Below are 15508 nucleotides of genomic sequence, written 5' to 3'. Positions count from 1 at the left end.
AGCCCAGTTCCCTTCCCCCCTCTTTTTTTTTCTTGATGTCATAGCAAATTGAATCAATTTTTGTAGGTCCCTTGGTAACTCGCACCCTTGCTTATAGTGCGGTCTGTGTTTGTGGACCCCATTGTGCTCAAGTTATTGAGGGAGAGGTGCATTAGGAATGTGGATAAAGAACATCTAAATATAAAAATGTATAACCTGAAATATTTAATGTTGCGATAATAAGAATCTAGGTCTTATTTTTTTTAAAATGCAAGAATTTTGTTTATTAAAGTATGCATGACTTTTATACAGATGAGCTCGCTAAGAATCCCAACATGAAATAACATGCTTCCCTATCCAATGCAGGTGCCCCACCCCAGGTTGTGCTGGACGAGGACACATCAACAGCAATAGGAGTCACCACAGAAGGTTAGATGTTAAACTTACATTGAGCCTACTGGATGTACAGTAGTCCCCCTCTTGAACGGCCCCCCTGACCAGCGGCCACCCGCTCCTTACGACCAGAATCCGTTGGCACCGACGAGTTTGTGTTCAAAAGTACCCCTCGTGAAAGGCCACCCAGCTAACGTGACCAGCGGCCAGCATATTAGTGCAAAATCATAAAATTTACCCCTCACAAGCGGCCGCATTTTATTTGAATATGTATCCAGAACCAGTATTGTATTCATAGCGTGTGTTAAGTAATCCGATTTCTGTTTCCCGATGTCAGGTTTTCATTACAGAAAGAAGTGTTGAGTAAAGTACATTTACCACTAAGGTTAATATTATATCATTTACACCTCACGAGAAGCCAAATTTATTCCATAAAAACCAAGAAAGACTCAAATTTTAATCCATACAAAAGGGTACATACATGTAATCTAGTTAGCCTTACTGCTGTGTTATCATAAGATGTCTGGTTTAGTCACTCTGATAATTGTTAAGAATACAATTATCGAACAGTAGTAACAGCTGAGAAGTGGCAGTATCGATGTACAATACCCAAGTCAGCAGGAAAATGGTTTAATAGCCTGCATGGCTTCCCTTAGTAAGATGTTGAGCTTGTTCACTTTGGTAATCAGTGGCTATTACTACTGACAATAATTGTCAAAATTACGAATCCTGGCGGCCGCGAGGTCAAATCTGCGTGATGTTAATGGTACATATCGAAGCCGTTTTGGCTTCTCTCACCTAGTTTCAAGACGTATAAAAACAATAGGGTACCAGACTGCGACTAACAAATCGTGACAAGATCACTTCCTTTAAAAACACACGGCAATTTGTTTAGATGCATACAAAATTGTTTTATCAGTATTGTAGTTGGCAACATGAATAGCTTACTGCAAAAAGATCAACATATCATCGAGGAAAATAAAAATTCTCAGTTTAGAGGAGAACGTGAAAGTAATTCAACTGACAAGAGAGGGGGGGTCGTCGAGGATCCTTGCAGAAAACTAACGTTGGGAAGACTCAGATAAACAATATCATGAAAGATAATGAAACAATTCTGCAGAAGTGGAAAGGTGAAATGGACGGAGAAAGGAAGATTGTTTGAGCCAGGAGACGTTTGTATCCTGATTTGAAAGACAAGAAAAAGCAAAAATTTTGTCAGTTGAACTGGGATATGACGACTTTACCGCAAGTAACGGATGGTTGCACAGATTTCAAGTACGACACAATATCAAGTGTTCTGTCATTAGCGGCGAATCAGCTGATGTTAATAATGAAGTTGTCGAAGATTGGAACAAAAGACTAAACGATATATGCAGGGGATATGACAGCAAGGATATTTTTAATGTGATGAGACGGGTTTGTTTTTTAGACTGTTACCAACAAAGTGATGTGATGTGAACTGTAACATAATTAAAAAGACAGTTTTAAAACTGTATCAATGGTTATTCATAGCATTCTTTTGCAAATGATGACAAAGTTTGTTTTACATTTATTTCACATCATGCGTGTGATTTTTTAATTAAATTATAAAATATTTAAAATTAAATGTACTTGTGACTTTTTTCATATGTATTTACTATTCGCATTTGTCATCCCCCTCTAGAAAGGCCACCTGCATTATAAGGCCACTTCCCTGCTGCATTAGGGGTGGCCTTATAAGAGGGGGACTACTGTATTCAATTTACATACAAAATGTGGGTGTAATCTTATGCTTGTATGCTTTGCAATTTTGGAAGAAATGAATGGATTTAAATCAAATACAGGTCTCATAAAGTCTGTACAATCTCTACACTTGGACATTTTGAAATTTAAAAATGGTCATTCAACATCCTTTTAGTGGGGATGAAGTGACTCAGGTCTTGGTTGTAGATCAGAGAAGATCAAAGGAGATGTGAATTTCACGTCCTTCTGAGAAACATGTACCTGCCCAGTGAAAGAACTGGGTTCACAGAATTTAAAATTCTGGCACAGATGAGTATCCCTCACTGCCAGCAAGATAAGTCATTCTTTGGGATGACTTGGGCTATTCTGCCTATTTATGTACACCATTTTGATTCATGTGTTTATTTGCTGAAACATTTATCAGATTAAGAGGAAATAAGTTACTTGTGTTATTTTGTAGGCATCTCTGATTTCTTCAGATATATTTTTGTGTGCTTGAAATTGCATTTGGTATTCTGAATAACTGATTTATTTTGTCAATACTATTATTATGTCAACACTGTCATTATGTCAACACTGTCATTATGTTAACACTGTCATTATGTCAACACTGTCATTATGTTAACACTGTCATTATGCCCATGCTTTCAAAGAATAATGGGAATATTGGTATACAGTACATACATGTTTGTACTGTCTCTTCCAACAGTTAAAGCTAGATACATGAAATTTAGGCATTGGATAGTTCTTTGGCTTAAATTGTGTCAGGATTTTTTATATTTTTTTTATAGATTTTCCTTGGAGGAACAGAAATTGATTTTTTTTTTATAATTCTCACCCAATCAGGCAAACACTAAATTTGTTTCTCACTTGCTCAGGCAGACATTGAATTTTGTTTCCCACTCAGTCAGGCAAACATTGAATTTGGTGCTCACCCAGAATAAGTTCTTACTTTGCCAATTATTATAGAAATATTAAAGTTCATGATATTAACAAACAAAGTTTGATTGTGTGAAAGGTTGTTTTCCAGAAACTGTTCTATGAAACTTCTAATACCATTTATAAATTATTGAGGTCAGTCTGCTCATGCATCTGCTGGTATTGGATAGTGAGAGCAAGGTGCTGAAAGCAAATGGAAAGCAAACTTAAGTTAAATGTATGGACTTGCAACATAGTCTGCAGTATTCTCAGTGTTATTTTTCACTAGATAGCCCAGAATCAGCACTGCTTGGGCAAGTGGTTGGAAAATTAAATTAACTGACAGGAATTTTCACTGAATGTTTTTTAATTGGGTGAATATAGTTTCAACCCCAAAGTATACTTGACCTGTTTATTTATCATTTCATATCATATATCAGATATTTTCAAGTCAGCAATAGTAGTACATGATATTATGTTGCACCTTACTGAAATCAAATCAATAACGGGTTCCACCAAAAGACTTTGTGTGATGTCTTGTTAGTTCTGAATGAAAATTGTGTCAGTTTGACATGCAATGTGTCCACAACTGTGGCGAATTTGAAAATCTTGTTATTGCTGAAGAATATCAGATGGTTTCGACACCCACTAGTTACAAGGAAAACTGTTCTTGTCTTGAATTCCAATAAAATTCTTTTCAGCCAGTGGAGTGTCAGTCCCTTGAAGTGACCAGTTAAAATCTGTTTCTATTTTGGATTAAATTTGGCATGTGGGTATATGTGTGGTTATATATTGATGACAGGGGTTCCAATAATTTTTGAGGTTACCAATTTGAATACATTAGTAAAACTACTATCAGTTGTAATTTAAATAAAAAATAAAAGTATATTCCATCACTAGATGTACCAAACAATGTGTGGTTATCCTTTACAGACTTTGTTTTGCTTGTTTTAATATTTGTCCTTCCATATTTCAGTTTAAAAAAAATAGCTATACTGTTTATTTGTCAACCTACTCTTTCAGACAACAGTGCTGTTGAATTTCCTCAGACAACAATATTTTATGTCCCACTACTGTTATTAAAACTGAATATTTGTCCTATTGTTTTCATGTATAGGTCATCTTCAGTTAGGTATTTTTATTTTTGCTGTTTGTTGCAACCAATAAATCCATGAAAACTGCAATCCAATAAATAAAAGTAAATAGCAAATGAATTTCTGTGAAAGAACTCAAGCAGTACAAAAAGATGTCATCAACTTACAAAAGAGTTTCATGTCCATATGACTGTTTATTATTACAAGGTGTTGATTGAGGTGCTTTATGAAAATGCATGGTCCTTAATACTTCAAAGAGGACATTGCTTTAACATTTATTATAATTATCTTTGCAATTTTTAGCTTCTCTTTCGAATATGTTCCCCAATCACATTACAATAGGAATATTTGCCTGCTACTTCGCGAATCCAGCCCTTCTAAAAGATGAAAATTGTCTTGAAAAGTTTTAAATAGACAAAGAGCAGTAACTCTTGGCCACTACCTCCCCTTCATTCTATCAGGTGTCGCCAGTTTTTAGCTTTGCTGTGTTCAGAAAAACATGCAGTGCAATATACTCCAACAATCCAGTCCGTTTATGTGTTCCTGTGGACCCATCCAAAGTTAATTTTGCATTTATAATGTGGATTTATCGATCTACTGCAGGTTGTATACTTTATTTTACAATTCTGCCAATATTTTGAGAGATTTGTCACTGTTAACTTTACACAGGGTCATTATGGGTTAGCATGCATTTTACTTGATGCACTTACTCTGTCTGCTGCGGAGCTGTTAATAGCGAATTCTGAAGTGCTGCTTTATAATTATGCTCCATTTATTCATATTTCATGCTGTTTTGATAGAATTATTATTAACCAAGATTGCAACATACGTTTTAAACAGGGCCATAGGTTTCTGATAGGACACTTCACTTTTCTTTTAGTTACAGAATTGTTTTAGCAACCTAGTAATTTCACACATTACTAGTTTCTGCTTTAGTTTATGTGTATTGTGTCGTTCTAGCATATATCATTAAACATTCCACTTAAGAGCATGGAGTTTATGATGACTCCTGTTCTGTTCAAGTTATAACGTGATTAAGAAAAGTGTTTTGTCTCGGTGACCTAGAAATTTCGACATACTACTAATTTGAGCTTAGGTATTTCTTTTATCAGAGCATCATACACACTGTCCCTTCTTTATCATCTAAGCACAGCACAGTGCTTAAGCTTAATATAGGACATACATTTATGATATGACATGTTTATGGGTCTATTCATTATGGCAATGTTTTAGCGACCTAGTAATTTCAGAAGGGCTTTGGGTTTTGTTCATCAACAACCCCCTCGCCCCTCCACACAATATACGGTCAGATCAGGAGATGGGTACCTTTCAATAACAGGATACGGTCGCTCCTACATGACACAGGAGCTTGTGCTAAGGACACTTTCCCCAAGGAGTTACTCAAGACATGCTTTGGCATGCAAACAACATCATCGGCCAGGAATCTCCTCACTATATTCAAGAAGGGGAAGGCGATGTCTTTCCACCTTCCCATCAGACAGGGCGAGTATGCCATTAGTCTCGATCTGACAGACATATACTTCGTCTATTGCTAGCTTCCCTCATCAACCCTTGGGCTTTAAATCGCACTAGTGACTCCGCCATCTGCCCGTTCTGGGTGTCATCCACATCGACAGCAGCGTACATGGGCAACATCATGAAGAAACGCATGGTAAGTTCTGTCCTACTCCATGGCGGAACAAACTCACTTCTCTGCTAGATCATCCAGGCCTTTTCACGAACTGGGAAGTTCAGACCTCTGTACATCCCAGAATTTCATCCTTTTGGGCATGGACTTCTTAACCAACCAGAATCTGACACGTCCCGTTGAGTACGTTTCCATCAAGACTTGGATTTCATTGATAGAGTTCCTGCAACTCCTTGACTATTATATGGCAGTGGACTTGAACCCGCTCGACCATCTTTATATGCTGGCCTTGCCATCTCATTGGTGCCCTGTTTTACGTCCTCTTGGTCAAGCAGTCATGATCACACCCGAAATTTGATCATTCCTACGTCAGCGGGGCAATCGCAGCCCGCTGACTATTGGAATCCCACTGAAGAACCCCAAGTGGGAATAACCTAAAGTAATACTGCCTGTGCACATGGTGGGAGTACCAACCTGTTGCTGACCTTCACTACCATTAGTGACACCTGGTAAATGGCCTCTACGCATCAATATCCCAGAAAGGAAAGCTGTCATCAATACCTTTCATTTCTGTAAAGATCAATCCTTGGGTTGAAACAATCATCTTTCGTTCCAGCAACACTGTAGTGGTGACCCATATCCTCAAGCAGGGAGGCATCAGACCACTTGCACGGTGTTCTGATTTGGCTTTTTTCTACGTGGGTGCAACAATTCAAGACACCTTCTGGCTGCATCAGTGGCTTCACTGAAAATCAATCCAGAAGGGGTCATGTCATTCACACAGAATGTCCCCTCCATCATTTGGTCGTCACTCAGATTTATACACTGAGGGCATCCGATTATCAACCGTTTGGTGACGAGTGAAATAAACAGCTACCCACCTTCATCCCCCCAGTTCAGGACACAGCGGCTTGAGCCATGAGATACACCGTCAGCCATCTGGGAGGAGTCGTGGACCTGTGCCACCCCTCCTATATTGCTACAATTACAAGATCAGAATGGCAAGATTATTCTGATAGCCCCTCTTTGAGGGCACAAGTCCTGTATCAACGATATAATTTTCCGAACGATAATACACCCAGGAAGATTCCAGCCAACCTGAATCGACCGTCCTCTTCTTCTACATGCCCAGCCTTTACCAGTACAGCCTTGAGAGTCAGACAGTTCAAACCTTCATTTGTGCAGAGAATCTCAAGAGCAACCATCTATATCGCCCATCTGCGTGCCTTTATCCCTCGTCTGGTTGACTTTCTCTGGCTGTGTTCTTGGGGGAGAAACATGCTAGATTTAAACTTGTAACCTACACATTGCTAAAGTCACTATCATTCAGACCATGTTTACTGATAGATTTATCTTAAGCATGCAGGGTAAGAGGGCTGCATCCCCCTTTATGTTCACTGGAATTCTATTCAGTTCGATCAGAGGGTTTGGTGGTTTTCATGATGTCATCAGGATTTGTAGCCCAGAACAGATTACTGTCTGTTGGGTGTCAACCAGTGCCCCTGCTCACTTTCTTCCACAGCCTGGTTGAAAACAGCAGCCATCTTAGATCATGTTTGCATGCACTCCTACTACTTATTCTCCTAACATAATGTGATTGAGGAACGAATTTGAAGGAGAACGCAAATTTTTAAAGTAAATTGTTTCTTCGAGAATACTTACCCAGTCACATTACTTAAGGACCCTCCCAACCACCCAATAATGTGAGCATCCACTTTAATGTTTCGCTAGCTAAAAACTGACGACACCTGGTGGTATCAAGGCAAGAGCTACTGCCCTTTGTGTATCTAAAAATAAACAAAAAAAAGACTTTCATCTTTTAGTAGGGAAATATTCACGAGGTAGCAGGCTAATATTCCTAACATAATGTGATTGAGTAGAAATTCTCTGAGAAACGTTATTTACTTCACAACTTTACTTTCTCAAACAACACGACTATTTTCAGCTAAATATGTAAGAGTGTATTTTTTGGTGTAACGACCTATTCAAGTGATGTTGATTCAACATCCAATATAGTTGCTATTAATAAAAATAGAACAACCTTTAAATAACTTGTCAAAAACCACTATTCAGGATTGAACCAAATTTTACAGAAATCATCCTGGCATGAAGAACTTTAAGTTATGCACAGATTACGCCCATCCAACATCAGACTAGTCACTGGTACAAAAATAAATTTAAAAAAAAAATTAAGCATCATCTTCTGTAAAACAGTCTAAGAAAAATTTTACCAGATTTACAAGAAGCATCTTAGCATTACGACCTTTCAGGTTTTTGCATGTAACAGCAAACCTCTTATCAGATATGGCTGCCATCACTTAAACTAGGACAACTTTTAAATGACTTCTTTTCAAAATCCTTTTAACAGAATTTGACCAAGCATCTTTTCAAAAAGATCTTGATGTTTGTGCAAATGATGCTGATTCATTATTGTATATGGCCACATCTACTAAAATTAGCTTAAGGACTCCTTGAAAAATGTTTTACAGCATTTAATCAAATTTACTGAAAGCATCCTGGTATAAAGGTAATTAAAGTTTATACTATGATGCCTACCTGCCACAAAAACTTTTAAGTTGCTCAGCAGAATTTGACCAAAATGTGATTCACATCATATATGTATCCAGCATTTCAAGTTTGATGCAAAGCTGCCATCTGATTCTGAAAACATCTACATTTGTTAAAGGCCATTCAATTTTGTGCAGTTTATGATCTGTTATTAAACATGGATGAATACAGAGAAACTTAAACAACTTTTTTTATAACCAAGCAACACACGTTGAAGACATTTTAGCAGAAAGCACAATACCAACCCAGATTTCATTGGAAATTGCACTTGTATTGGTATTAGGTACATGTCAGCAGGGTGAGGGATCTCAGACACATCAGAGCTTCATGCTTTACAGCATATCAACACAATAGGTTATTTTAATGGCATAGCAGTTGGTGTAAAATGCCTTGCCTTGGGGTAAACCATTGTAGCTGTCCTATTCAAATCTGGCAGTAGGATTTGAAGCCACACCCTTTCAGTCATAAATCCTTGAAGTTAGCCGCTGAGTATCTGACAGCTATTCTCCATTTGAATAGTAAATTTGCAATTTAATTCTATTTCAGTTTGTCTGGCTGTCCAATCGCAGCAATGGGAAAGTTAGTTAGTTCACAAGACAAAAAGAAACCGGGTAAGTCTATTTATTCCATGACATTTACATTCTTTTCACATTTGTTTTATATTGTTGCAAAGCCAAGTCACTTGAGTAGAAAAATGTTGGAAAAGTTATGTAGGAAAAGGCCAGTATGCTATATTTATTAGGGTAGTCTTTATTTTCATTATAAGAGTCAATCTGTAGAAGAAGTCACAAAAATAAATGGTTATGAACAAATCATAAAAATTTGGGTTGTGATAAGTTTTTGCCTTTCATTAGTACCATTTTGGCATAAACAGATAATGCTGAAAGCTTTGTAGATAATTGCCAATTTTTGCATAATTTATCACATATCACAGTTTATTTTCCTCTAATGCAATGAGAAGCAGTCTTTTTCTATGAACTGAAAGAATACGGAAATTTATGCTGCAAGTTTTACATGATTATGCATGCCATGGAACAGTTACATCCTGTTTATAATATAAGATTTCATTTTTGAGTAAGTACCAAAATTAATTGTTAAGAGGGTGTGGAATTAACGTCATAATGTCAAGAAAAGCTTAATTTCTGTTGAGCCTATCCTGGCACATGTTCCACATAGCAAACTACGCGTATCCTTATTTATGTCAGTCACACTCGAAACTAAGTAGTGTTATATACCTTCTCTAGTTTAGTAAAAGATAGGCTCATCAGAAAAACGAGTCTGTTGTACTTTTTTTTTTTTTTTAAAGTTGCACAGAAATTTAATTTGGTACTTTCTCAAGATGAGCTGTTTTGTGAAAAAGGTTTGAAATATCCGTTTTAATATAGTATTATTTTCAGGACTTAGTGGTTGCATAGAGATATAGGTAATAGTTGAAAGTTTATAGTTTTTTTATCTACCTGTTTTATTGTTCAATTTATCTTTCTGTTGAATTTCATTGTTTAATATTTCTTTTGATTATCGTTGAATCAGGCCTGTACAAAATGTGCAAATTGCTACTCGTTGAGCAGGACAAAAGCCATGACATTAGTATTTTGCTTTTTCTGCAGAACTTGTCATGAAGAATTTAATAAGTGAAACTTTTTAGATTTTAAACACTTTTTTTAAAAAAGATTTTATGGTCAGGCAACAGATTTAAATTGGTTCTACCGTAGTCATCTACAGACCTGCCAACCAAAATGATTGGACTGCAGTCATAATGAAATGAACATAAAGTTTCAGACATTAAGTAATAGCAAAGAATACGAAGATAAAATCATTAATCCAGATACTGGCTTCTTGTCTATTGTTAATTTGGATCAAGGTTTCATATTAGATTCAATGGAGTTGGTCGGAAAACTAGTCGAACTTTACAGGAGTAGTTCAGATACTTTAAACTGTCCACATCTTTCATGCAAAGCACTGGAATAATCATGCTGTGGGTTAATACCATTTTCTAGAAATTGTTTCTATTAAAAACAAAAACAATTGAAGATGAAAACGGTGATAGGTCTTTTAGAAAGTTTAAACAATCAACATAGAAGTATAAAAGTAATATTCAGATTCTTGGGGGAAATGTTTTTATTATAAACAAAATCTTTAATTTATTTGATTCCTAATTAGTTTGATCTGATCTTGTTTCATGTTACCTGCTGCTTGGATTTTGATTGTATACATTTGCTGTGTGAAGGTATATCAGTGGGCAGGAGTATAGTATAGATGCACACATATTCTTTATTTGTTGTTTTATGATGTACAGGAAACCTGTTCTTTCCTTTGACATTTATCCAGTTTATTATTTTCCATCAGCTCTGCAAGATTTTTGCATGCAATCTTGGCTGAGGATGGGGTAGGGAAATATAACAAATACTTCCGTGTAGTAGTAAAAAAAGCAGATACTATGGTAGTGATGTTATCATAAACCTAAAATTACATAGCTTACTTTTTTGGACAATATTATTTTCTTGAAGGCAGTTAGCATTTATTCTAAACATCTACAGCTTGTGTGCAACCTATATACTTTGGGTATTTTTAACCAACACCAGCACTGTCAATCGTGCTAAAGATAATTTATTATCTAAATACCCTTTTATACATACCATTTACATTACCAGATACCGGAAACTGTCATTTATGATCCTCACTGTCTGATTGTTTGGGTTTTTTTTCTTCTTTCTTTTTTTTTTGTTGCCAATTGATCATGAACCACTTTCGTACACAAATGATGTATTACATCCTTTTTGTGCCGCTATTTATCCTGTAGTGTTGTAAAATCCCAATCAGTCAATCAATCATAGTGTTATACTTTGAGCCATTTTCTTCAGAACACACAGGGTAGACGTGTTTCAGGTCAACAACTGCTATGCTGAAGGTTCCAACTCATAGAAAATTTTATTTTTCTTGCTCACACTAACCAATGCTTAAAGGCTCGGGATACACAACTCAAACATTAACATGGACCAGAATTGACCTTAACTGCAACTAAGTGGGTTACACTGCAAAATTATATGTCGCCAATAAAAGCATAATTGTGTGTAAAGTGAGGACAGTTGCCATGGGAAATACAAAAAAGTGTCTGTTGGCTCCATGTGGCCTGCAGATCATATGTTGTGCACCCTTGCTGTGTTGCTATTTATACATGAATCTAATTGAAATATGCAGATGCTAAGGACAGTAACCATGCTACTCTGCATTAGCATTCTGTATTGGATAGGAAAAGGGATTACATAAACAAGGTGTGGGGTGGGGATATAATCAAACCTATACAATATAGTCAGTCTGTAGTTTTGGCTGATACCATCATCACACTGAATCCAATGGCAGTATATGATAACATCACTACAGTATAGATTGTTGCAATATTGTAAATTAACATCAAAAGTTTTCTTTGAATTCTGTTTCTTTGCATTGAATATGGAAGCATCTTCTCACCATGTGCATTTATTACAAAAAATTTATGAATGGAACTTTAATTTTTAGGTTTTATAGCATATATTTGATGGAAGGGTGGTCTAGCATTGCATTCCTGGTTTTATTTTTTCAAAAATATCTGGTTACCATGTAAATTGATAAATGACTAATTCAGACGGAAAACTTTTACCTAATAAAGTATTACTATATATTTCCAAAAGTTAATGATAAATGTGAATGATGTGAACATGTTAAAATCGAGGGAGAAAATGTAGAAAAAGTGTTATAGAAGAATTTTGGCAATAATAAATGGCAAATGCAGGCATGATTGTCAGGAGTAAATACAGATTAGTTGTTTTATTGATTGCAAATCTTGCCTTGTTATTGTTTAAATTAGTACTGATGGAAGAGATACCAATTGAATAAGTTGTTTAAATCATGTTTTATACAACACTATTATCTATGCTAATTCATTGATAAGTTTGTAGCTGTTTATATTTCCCTATCCATGATGTAGAAACCTGTCAGAACCAGCTATATGGGGGTAATAATGTTGAATTGACCTTGATTTTCAAGTGGTATTTTTAGGTTTGGCTCAAGTCCAAGTTGGCATCAAAACTGTACCAGATTGTAAAACACATCTTTTGCTTTAAAGTCCAAGTTGGCATCAAAACTGTACCAGATTGTAGGACATATTGTTTTATACCATATCTTTTGCTTACAAGTCGAGTTCAGCTGCAGACTTCACCAACCCATTCCATAATATGCCAGCAGATCTGTTTCTGTCTTGTTTGTTGAGTCATCAGTAAAACAAACAACATTGACCCAGATCTGCCAACCTGCTATGTGTCTAAGTTGTTTGCATTTGGACTCTACATACACACGAGTATATACATATGTAATGTCCAGTAAGATAATAAATAAAAATCTTTAACTGCTTTTGGTATCATTTGATAAAAATATAAAAAGATAATTTACTTTAATTATTGCAGAGCCAGCCCACGTTTACTTAGCAAACTTGATGTTTCACAACTAACCTGAGTCTGACAGTTTTTTCTCATGACTTAACTAGAAGCTTATTTTGCTGTCTTCTGTTTTCATTTGCTATTGTTGTTTTTTTGTTGTGTTTTGGTATCAGGTTATCATCTTGTTGTCCTCCCTAAGCATGATGATCCGTCCAAGGCCGTTCTGGCTGCGTGTACTGATGCCCAGCTTATCAAGCTCGCGGCTAAGGAGGTCTCGTTTCGCAGGCTATCCACTGAGGTGCCACCCTCCTCCATCACCACCAAATCGGCTGACCAGTCTGGTCCGTATTATTGCTTTTTCTCTCACAGCATATCTCCTCTACCACTCTATTCTATTTTTGTAATACCATTGGCAGTATTTACTCAGAACTTGACATTTATTATTGGTTGAAAGCAACTTGCATATTTGCTCAGTAGGTGGAAAGTCTTCCTTTTCTATATAAAAAAATTGTAATGACTTGTCCAAAACTTGTGCCAGAACAAGAAAATGAAATATTCCGTGATCACATGCCTACTATAGTTGTTTGAATCCCTTCTTGCCCAGTTGTTCACTATTGTATAAGGCTATAAAGAAGAAAAAGACCCCCCTCCCAAAAAAAAAAAATAAATAAATAAATAATTGTTGCTCTGGTAAAGTCACATGTTCTTGCAAGTGGACAACTGTACATGTCAATTCCTGATATTGTCAGTGTTGTGTTAGGCTGGCATTCACTGGTAAAGTCACATTTTCTTGCAAGTGGACAACTGTATATGTCAAGTTCTGATACTGTCAGTGTTGTGTTGACATTCACTGTTGTTTGTGATGTTTTGTATGCTTTAAATTTTCCAACATCACTTCTAAAATCATATATATTTTTGTTTGCACAGAGTATTATCCTATTAATATTTTGTAGCTGTTCTTGAAAACATGTTGAAATTTAATGTTACTATTTTTACCTATAATTACCAATATCATCTGAAAGCCTATTAAAATTACTGTCACTATTTTGTATCTTTAATTACAGTTATTGAAAGCCAATTAAAATTACCATAACTGTTTTGTACTTTTAAGTCATTAATTGAGAGCCTGTTAAAATTATGATTTTGATTTTGTACCTTTAATTATAGTAATTGAGAGCCTGTTAAAATTATGACTTTGATTTTGTACCTTTAATTATAGTAATTGAGAGCCTGTTAAAATTATGATTTTGATTTTGTACCTTTAATTATAGTAATTGAGAGCCTGTTAAAATTATGATTTTGATTTTGTACATATGACTATTTTTTGGCAAATACCCATATAAACTTGTTAATAAAAGTTATCTGGAAAATTGCAGTTAGAGCTGCTTTAAAATATAAAGCAAATTGCTGTAAAACCTGTCTTGAAAGACCACTGCTGTGTGAGACCACTTGTCTTGAGAGACCATATTCTCAGTGCACAGATTTAATGATTATAGTATTATGACCTGTTATGAGAAACAACCTGTCTTTAGAGACCATATGTTTTTTGGCATAAGGGGCAGTCTTTCAAGGCAGGTTCTACTGTAATACTCTGGCTGGGATCATTAGACTCCAAGCTTGAGTAAGAGATTGAATTTTTCACTGTCATTCATTCAGAAATGAACTTAAAAAAAATAACATCATTTGTGATTGATCAAAACAAAATCTTTTGCTTGAAAATCAAGATTTTCTTTAAACCAATTACAAATTACGTTACTTCTGAAGGATCATTACTGATTAACTAATGGTAAAAACGTGCTCTCAGATTCAGGTTTCTAGTTCCATGATCTCCAAACCTAACGGTCATAAAATGTACTAGTAATTTCAAGCAGTAAATATTACTTTAAGCTTGGAAATCTTGCTTTAAATGCATAATGCAGCCTTGTGATTACTTTCAGATCAGATTTTAAATTTACTGTAGTTTTATGTTCAAGGGGTCAGGCATGAAATTAACAAAATCCAGATCCTCAACATTAGTTGAATGTAAATTGCAATGTTCCATATATGCCCATTGCTAAATTTGAAGCACCTCTTGCAAGATTTTGAAAATGTATTGATGGGCCAAGGAGAGAAATGTTTTTGAAGTTAACTTTATTTCATTGTTTCTATTTCATTAAATTAAGAATTAAATATGAAGAATGCTTATTGTGCTTGAATTGGTGTTACCAGAGGCCATTTAAAAAACATTTTATTTATGTGATCTGGCCTTTTTGTTTCTTTGTTTTACAAGATGTGATTTTTCAATCGTCTCATTCCTGTTGCAGTTGTGTTGAAATTTCACTCCCAAACAGAGTAGGGCACATTAAAAGCAGTTCATATATTTTGTACTGGTTTTTCTTGCTCATAGTTTTTTTTGATGAACGGCAATGAATGTTAATAAAAATTTTAAAAATTGTGAATAGACTTAGATAACTAAAATTGGAAATAGTTACATAATTCTTTGCCAGTCATTTCCTATCTTTTGAATATGAAACTCAGATAAATATTTCACATACTTTTATCAGATTTTTGTGGACACGTACAAAAATATCCAGTCTTTTGAGAGAAGCACATCTTTTTAGATTTTGCTGTGGCAGTTCTCTTGAAGATTGCAGTCATAGTTCTAACTGGCGATTTTGCATATTTGTTTAAATGTTTTTTTTATCCAATCATCAAAAAAAAATATATAGATTGTACATATTGAGCTCTTTGAATCAAAATTAGTACTCAACTTATAAAATTTCATTCCAGTGATG

The 15508-nt window shown here is 35.4% G+C and overlaps 1 protein-coding gene across 6 annotated transcripts in view; it reads left to right on the top strand.

Moving 5' to 3' along the window:
• Positions 1-15508, top strand: part of LOC149806621 (myelin transcription factor 1-like) — a 132285-nt gene that overhangs the window by 57784 nt on the left and 58993 nt on the right. For 5 of the 6 annotated variants that reach the window (XM_089955742.1, XM_089955779.1, XM_089955751.1 and 2 more), the window contains 3 exons: positions 346-408; positions 8869-8933; positions 12908-13075. In XM_089955742.1, coding sequence (XP_089811868.1) covers positions 346-408; positions 8869-8933; positions 12908-13075 — 296 coding nt within the window. The remainder of the gene's footprint in view (positions 1-345; positions 409-8868; positions 8934-12907; positions 13076-15508) is intronic. The other variant, XM_089955770.1, reaches the window with a different exon arrangement.

The sequence above is a fragment of the Sinohyriopsis cumingii genome, chromosome 1, assembly GCF_028554795.1.
Source record: "Sinohyriopsis cumingii isolate HCF-2022 chromosome 1, ASM2855479v2, whole genome shotgun sequence".
NCBI lineage: Eukaryota > Metazoa > Mollusca > Bivalvia > Unionida > Unionidae > Sinohyriopsis > Sinohyriopsis cumingii.
Note: the sequence above shows the minus strand (reverse complement) of the source record. Positions and strands in the feature narration are given on the sequence as shown.